Source organism: Cyclopterus lumpus, chromosome 3, assembly GCF_009769545.1.
Source record: "Cyclopterus lumpus isolate fCycLum1 chromosome 3, fCycLum1.pri, whole genome shotgun sequence".
NCBI lineage: Eukaryota > Metazoa > Chordata > Actinopteri > Perciformes > Cyclopteridae > Cyclopterus > Cyclopterus lumpus.
Genome location: NC_046968.1, coordinates 28,069,593 through 28,077,296, shown reverse-complemented (window position 1 = coordinate 28,077,296; position 7,704 = coordinate 28,069,593). Strand labels below are relative to the sequence as shown.

Sequence of the window (7,704 nt, the reverse complement as noted above, 5' to 3'; positions counted from 1 at the left end):
CCGTCCTCACCGCCCAGAGGACGCCGTGTTGAGGCTGCTGCTCTCACTCTGCAGGCTGAAGCGCTCCGAGCTTCCTTCCTCCACCGGCGTCACCAGCTTCATCCTCAGACTCAGCTTCCCGGCCTCCTTCTCCGCCGCGTCGTCGCCGCTCTCCCCCGACACGATGTCGCTGGTCGTCATGGCCGCCATGGCCGCCATGGCCGCGTCGCCCGCCACGCCGGACTTTTCAGAGAAGGAAGAGATCTCTGCAGGAAAAAACTAAAACATTGAAGCAGCAGATCGGCACCAGATCGTTCTAATACAAGGTGTTGTTGTTGTTGTTGTTGTAGAACCCACCGATGGGGGTGCTGTGTCTATGCGTCTGCTTCAGCTGGTTGATTAGAGGGGGCGTGGCTCCGACAACGGGACCAATCAGATCCCCTTCTTTAGGGAGCGTGAAGTGGAAAGAGATTTCTGGTGTAAAAAAATAAAAAATAAAACATTAAGTCCCAGAACACACCAACCAGTAACCAAGTTAACAACAACAACAACAACAACGTGCTGGATTCATGTGTACGAAGTCGTGCAGTAGACCACCTAAACCAGACCCAAGACCAGACCATAGACCAGACCATAGACCAGACCATAGACCAGACCATAGACCAGACCATAGACCAGACCAGACCAGGTCCCACACAAACAAAGTCATGCAGTGTATCTGCTTACCTCCCGAGCTGTCACTCAGGCTCTTGTCTTTGAGCCCCTCTGGTTCAGGGCCCGCCCTCTCAGGCTGGGAGAGCCTATCGGGGGCCGCGTGGACCTTCTTCGCCTGGGCCTGGGGCTCGTGGCCGTTGGTGGAGACGGACGCGTTGCCTCCGGGCGGCTGGTTGGTCGAGTCTCTCTCGCTGTCCGTGACAACGATGACGCTGTCGTCTCCTCGGCCTTCCTCCTCCTCCTCCTCCATGGGCTCAGGGGACAACAGGTGGCTGTGGGAGAGGACCAGAGCCATTCCCTCACCCTCCTCCTCCTCCATCACCACCTCCACCTCCTCCTCCTCCTCCTCCTCCTCCTCTTCTTCACCCCGCTCCCTCTCCTCCGTCACCTCCTTCGCCGTCTGACTGTTACCGAACGCTCCTCGCTTCTGCGGCGGCGATTTTACGGACGGACCCTTTGCGCTTCCTCCTTCCTTCCTCGAGTCCGCCGAACCCTTCGCCGCATCAGTCTGCGAGGTCGCGGCCGGCGAGGGAAAGCCGCGGCGGGGCGTGGCTTCTGCGGGGGGAGGAGTCTCCTGCACGCAGCTGTTGACGCTCAGGTCGGAGGAATCGAGCTTAGTCTGCGAGCAGGACACCGCGTCGGCGTCCTCCACGTTCTCCTTCACGTTCTCCTTCACGTTCTCCTTCACGTTCTCCTTCACGTTCTCCTTCACGTTCTCCTTCACGTTCTCCTTCACGTTCTCTACGCCCGATGAAGTCTTTTTGTGCACTTCGGACGGTTCGACCGAGGCGGAAGCTTTGGAGCCGGTGGGCGTTTGAGACTCCGGGGGGACGCCGTTGCTCTCGCTCCTCTGGCGTGAAGCCGGGGAGTCGGCGGCGTTGTCGCCCAGCTCCTCGATCTGCGTGGCCTGGCTGTCGTCCTCCTCCTCGCGCTCCGAGGTCGGCCGAGCCGGACTGCCGACGGAGAGCTGCAGCGGCAGCGTGAAGGACGCCGCCTCCGGGCGCTGAGACGGCGTCTCGCCCGTCTTCTTATCGGACCGCGGCGCCGCCTCTTGGCTCTGAGTCGGGACAAACACGTCCTGAGAAGAAGAACAAAAACATCGTCAATATATTGTGCCGCAACAAAGGATTCTTTGTTATTATTTTATTTTTTTTACAATACTTAAATATCACAATTTCCCGTCTTCAAATGGTTCGTTTTGTTCGACCAACATTACAAAATCCAAATGAATTGAAATTTACACCGATGTAAATTTCAATAGAATTCTAGATGTGTAGAAATTCACACATTTTGAGTGAAAAATCATCACTTTTCCTTTAGAAATTACTTTAAAAAAATTACAAAAAGAGAACTTTTACAGAAAAGAAACAAATACTTAAAAGTCTTTGACAGTAAAGTGAAGTTTTCTTTTTTGTGAATGACAAAAATTATTTATTTAATTATCAAAACTGATGAATAATTATTTGTGTGTTGAATAATTAATAAACGCATCGTTTCATGAGATAAAAAAAAAAAAAAAATCCATTGACGGATCAAAAACAATTATTAAATAAAACTGATAAACAATGTTTAATATCACTTTTAACTGAATATCTTCACATCTGATTAAAATGAGCACAACATACGTGAGAGAACTCTGGCTGCGAGGGCAAAGAGAGCGTTCGCTCCAACACAAAACCAGGGGCATTCTGGGAGACGGGAGTCGAGGCGGATGGGCGTGGCTTAGAGGCGGCCTCCGTTTCCATCGGCTCCTCCCCCTTCCCTCCCGCCCCGTCCTCCGGGGGCAGCGAAGTGTCCATCGGTTCGTCATCGGCACCTGACGGGGGGGTGAAACTCTTTTAAAACCTCTTTTCACCGGTCGACTCGCTCGTGGAAACCAGATGACGTCATTTACCGCGTTCGCCCTCCGGTTCGGTCGGCGAGCTGGGAACGATCAACGGGGTGTTGGGGAGGGGGTCGGGGGTCGGGGAGACGTAGTCCCTGGAGAGAAGACATTACAGTTAAAAATAAAGAACGTTCAGCTTATTGTCCTCCACGTTGTTGTTGTTGTTGTTGTTGTTGTTGTCTGTGGTGGACTCACTGGGACAGACTCTCCTGCACCAGTGTTCCCTGTCCAGACAGGTGCAGCAGGTGCAGCGTTTGAGCCGGCGTCGGCGTCGGGCGGCCCGGCTGCTCCGGCTCGGACACCGTGCTGTCCACCGCGGCGCCTGAGGGAAGCAGTTGTTGTTGTTGTTGTTGTTGTTGTTGTTTTGTTATAGCAGCTGGTATTCAAGGCTCCAGACTGTTTCTATTGCATTTTTAAACCATCCCAAAGTCTGTGTCATCTATAGTGGTTATTTGCATATAATCAAACAAATAATTATTTTTATGTATTTTTATTGATAATATATATATATATATATATATATATATATATATATATATATATATATATATATATATTTGTTTTAAGTATGTATTATAAAGCTGCTTATAGCTGGTGAAGTTAAACAGGTCATCATTATATTTTATATTCCTGTGAACACATCTAACTGGATTTACCAGATTACATTTGAACACAGCACGATAACACTATAATTTACATTCCCCTCTAGTGCTCATTTTTACTGACAAGACCATGAACGCATCACAATATAACCGACCGCAAGCTAGCCGTTAGCTCGGGTGCTTCTAACGTTACTAGCTCTCCTGCTAACTGTCATCATCATCATCATCATCATCATCATCATCATCATCTCCTGGTGGTTAAACTGTGTAACTGATCATTATGATGCGTTCAAGCTCCATAGAATAACAATTGGAATTGAGCAAAAGGTAAATTAAAACATCATCATGTGAATGTAATCTTGTAAAATGTGTTGTTTTTTTTTGTCGAGAAGCTTGAGGGTGTGGCCTCCTATATTTCCGGCATGGTGACGTTAAACACCCCCCCCCCCCCCCCCCCGCTGCTTACCGGTCTTGTCGGCATCGAACATGTCCTCCTGTGAGGACAGGACCTCGCAGTCCTGCTCGCCGGAGGCCTGGAGGCCCTCGGAGTGCAGCAGAGCCTGGATGCCCAGCGGCCGCCCCGACGAGCTGCTGGAGCTCACCTCGGACCTGGAGGAGGACAGAAGACAGAGGAGCGCTGCTCAGCCTCAGAAGTGTCCCGGTAACGAACGTAGGATTTACATTTAAAAACACGCGGCGTGGAGCCGAACCTCAAAGCTTTGCTGTCCCGACTCTCTGAAGCCCGCGAGCCGACGCTCTGCCCTGCTGGCGAGGAAAAGAGGGTCGAAGTCAGACACGACTTTAAACGGAGTTCCTTCTACTTCTCACCACGATGAGGCCGTTTCCTTTAACAATGCTGTATAATAATAATAATGTGTGAAGCTCCAGGGAGTGTAAACAAACCCCCTCGCGGTTCAGAGGGTTATTAATATAGTTAATACCTAATCTGGTGCGCCCCTCGCTGTCTGGCTGGCGTTCGACGTCCGCTTCTTCCTGCCGACTGTTCGCCACTTCCCCTCGCGGGTCCTGACTCTGGGAGAGCTCCAGGAAGCCGAACTGAGAGGGTTCCCCTGAAAACACGACACACACACACACACACACACACACACACACACACACACACACACACACACACACATCGATGCCATCAACACGTGCGGCCGTATTGCCTCTCGGGTGCACGTTGGCGTCACTCTTCCTCGTACCCTCAGACTGGACGCAGTGAGTGGTTGAATCGGCCCCGGGATCCACGTCTCCGTCCTCCGGTGGACACCTGAACGCACCACAGAGACCAGAGACGGTGAACACGCGCCGAGCGTCAACAACAACAAGTAAACATGGCCTGGGTGTTCGCGTACTTTTTCTTGTTCGAAGGAGGGCAAACGGTGAGAGCTTGACTTTCCTCCTCGACTGCGGAACTGGGATCGGCCGCCATCAGGATGCCTAAAGGAAGGAAGTAGCATCGGTTTCTTTGTGCAGGGTTAAGTGGATTATGAGTACGTGACACGTTAGAGAAGCACTGACCAGGTTCAGCTTGGTTGTTACTCTGGGAGCTCTCTGATTGGCTGTCACTCTGAGAGTATCTGCTACCCAGCGGGGAGGCGATCAGTTCCTGGAAATAGATAAATCAGAATGTTTTATTTTTCATAGTCAGTCTGTGGGGGGTCCTGGGCTTTATAGTCCTGGGGAGTCTGCTTTAGGAGATTTCGGTCTCCTGTCCCAATACAATGTGACTATACACACAGAAATCATGAGCCGGTTACTTAAGATAATCCACAGACCTTGTGATTGATTAATAACACTGCAGATGAGAGGAAAATAACGTAATAAATGAACTATAAACAAAAAGGATCAAACGGTATATTACCACCTCACTAACCGGCCTTCAGCTTTGTGACGCATGTGTACTCAAGTACAATACAAAGGGTACTTCACTGGAGTGTTTCAGATGAAAACATTGTGCTATTTAATAAATATGTCGCACAAATCACGTGTGATGAATTGTTCATGAGTAAGCTACCTGACAGTGGTGATTATGTTCATGTTACATCTTAAACGCTAATCAGAATTAATAACCTAATTACACAACATACAATGCTGCAACACTTTCATTTAAAACCATTTCATTGTTCAGGGAAACGTGTTTTTAACTGCTTATAGAATACACTATAAGACCCGAGGACTTGCTGTAATGTAACCACACAACATGCCGCATCAGAACCCATGAACAGCTCACCAGAACCGGGCTGCGGGACGTGGGCTGCAGGCTGGACAGGCGCCGGGCCAGCAGGGCTCGGTAGCTGCTCTCGGGGTCGTCCTCCAGGGCGACGCTGTCCGGCTGCGAGTCCTCCACGATCAGACACGGGTTCTCGGGCTGAGGCAGGCTGGAGTCCAGTTCACTTCCTCCGGGATCCATGAGGTCTGGGCCGGGGGGGCGGACAGGAGACGGGCTGCTGTTAGCGGCAAACAACAACAACGACGAGGGCGGACATGTGAGTCTAGAGCCGGTTATTGTTACCTGGAAGTAACCGGTGTTGTGGTTTAACGGGCGACCGTGTTAACTGGAGACTTTCAACACGTAGCTGTCCTCGAGGATGCCCGCATTGTTTTATTCTTCAATACAGTGGAAAGCCATCTCGTATCATATAGCATCATATATATGTGTATATATATATTTATATACACATATATTATATATATATATTTAAAACATTATAAAAAAATAAACAATGCGGCATTCACAAGGACAGCTACGTGTTGAAAGTCGCCAGTTAACACGGTCGCCCGTTAAACCGGAACACCTAGCATGTTAGCTTGAACGCTCCGACCCACAACAAAGCGTGTTGTTCCTGCCCATCCCCCCCACTGCAGGAAACCCCCACACACACCCGCAGCCTCGACTCAACACCGTGACGGACCCACGTTAACCGGTTACCGGAGGATTCATTCGTATTTCCGCTTCGGCAGCTCACGGTTCCTCGTACCAGCTACACACCCACCGGGGCTCAGCTCACGCGCCGCGCGGCAAAAACGTTCAAAGCAGCGGTTTCATTGGTCAGAGCGGCGCGATGACGTCACGTGAGAACGCCAGGTTAGTTTTATGGTTAAAGGATTTTTATGTTTTACTATCAATCCAATTGAAACACAACTGTTTGAAATCGATATATATTGTGTAACGTGTTGTCATTATATATAATATATAAATAAAATGCATACTATTAATAAATATATTGAGACTCACATTAATTACCATTAAATCTCGTATAACTTAACTATTTTTCATAATCATGATTTAATATGATTCACGTAGTCTATTTTCTTACATTTCTATCTTTATCTATTTATTTAGATTCATATTTTACTTTCTCTGCACTATTATGTTGCTTTCAATGTTTGTATATTTTAATATTTCTTCAATAAAGATGGGGGGAAAAAAACGTTTAATTAACTTATTTTTCATTTGGTATTTGATGTTCTTCCATGCAAATATAGTACAATATTCATTCTGTATTATGTTGTACTCATTCATATATTTCATTATTTAATGCGTCTGTGGTGTCCCTTTGCAGCTACAGTATTAATACCCTCTTGAGTATTGGTATGTTCTCGTATTTATACTTCTATGTGATATACTACTGTAATGATAAATCCTGTGAAATAGATCAACTAGGGCACCGCGTCCCATAGTGGGATCTCTGAGACCTTCAGAGGTCCTTGAGAGGCGTTCAGGGACATCCGGCAAAATGACATATAGGTTAACTTCCACAATTATTCCCCTCAGCTGAGACTCCACGTTTGGCTCCATTTTTTGTGTTACAAGTTTTATGAAAATGTTATGTTTAAATATGCAAATGACGTTTCCAGAACAGAAAAGTGAACATTGCTAGCTGCAGGTTCAAGATTATTGTTTAATTTTGTTGACAAATTAGAGTCAAAGGGTTTTAACAGAGAATATTTTGGATATCTTCACTTCATAAATCAGAAAATACTGTCGACAGACGTAGAAGAAAATCTATTTTATCCATGTTTTTAATTAATAAATGTTGTATAAATGAGGATTATTTATTGTATTACAAGATAGAATATGCAAATGAGGCATTATGTAACGGTAACTTTTGGATTACAGACTCAAATATAGACAAAGTAGTAAAATGACCACTTCGTTGTGTATTTTGGACGTTTTTTTCTATCCACTCGTCTGAAAGAAGTCGCGTTAGGGAAGCAAAATAGTCCAATTATTATTATTTGTGTCTGTCACAGTTCAGATGAGATGCATTTTGGAAAGAGCTTTTACCGCTGTGACGCTCACAGGTTTTTCTTTGAAGATTAGCAGGTGGCCTTTCTAATATTAAACATCACTTTGTTATCATCGTTTGACAGGCCCAGTTGCCATGGTGACAACACACTGAAGATCAGAGAGGGATTGTATTGAAGCAGCCGATCATTTGACTGATTGAGGCTGCGGGAAGAAAGTGAGTTGAGCTTAAAGAAACCCAATGTGCCTAATAATAAAAATAAATAAAT

General features: G+C 47.1%; 1 protein-coding gene across 4 annotated transcripts in view; it reads right to left on the bottom strand.

Moving 5' to 3' along the window:
* The window catches only part of tp53bp1 (tumor protein p53 binding protein, 1), a 16,935-nt gene extending 10,729 nt beyond the window's left edge, over positions 1-6,206 (bottom strand). For 3 of the 4 annotated variants that reach the window (XM_034558498.1, XM_034558507.1, XM_034558517.1), the window contains exons 1-14: positions 6,069-6,206; positions 5,417-5,633; positions 4,705-4,792; positions 4,539-4,623; positions 4,386-4,453; positions 4,122-4,250; positions 3,891-3,945; positions 3,647-3,789; positions 2,774-2,900; positions 2,588-2,673; positions 2,319-2,509; positions 706-1,771; positions 337-453; positions 48-245 (exon numbers count right to left, since the gene is read on the bottom strand). In XM_034558498.1, coding sequence (XP_034414389.1) covers positions 48-245; positions 337-453; positions 706-1,771; positions 2,319-2,509; positions 2,588-2,673; positions 2,774-2,900; positions 3,647-3,789; positions 3,891-3,945; positions 4,122-4,250; positions 4,386-4,453; positions 4,539-4,623; positions 4,705-4,792; positions 5,417-5,596 — 2,533 coding nt within the window. In that variant the 5' untranslated portion in view covers positions 5,597-5,633; positions 6,069-6,206. The remainder of the gene's footprint in view (positions 1-47; positions 246-336; positions 454-705; positions 1,772-2,318; positions 2,510-2,587; positions 2,674-2,773; positions 2,901-3,646; positions 3,790-3,890; positions 3,946-4,121; positions 4,251-4,385; positions 4,454-4,538; positions 4,624-4,704; positions 4,793-5,416; positions 5,634-6,068) is intronic. The other variant, XM_034558525.1, reaches the window with a different exon arrangement.
* Positions 6,207-7,704: the final 1,498 nt, after the last annotated feature.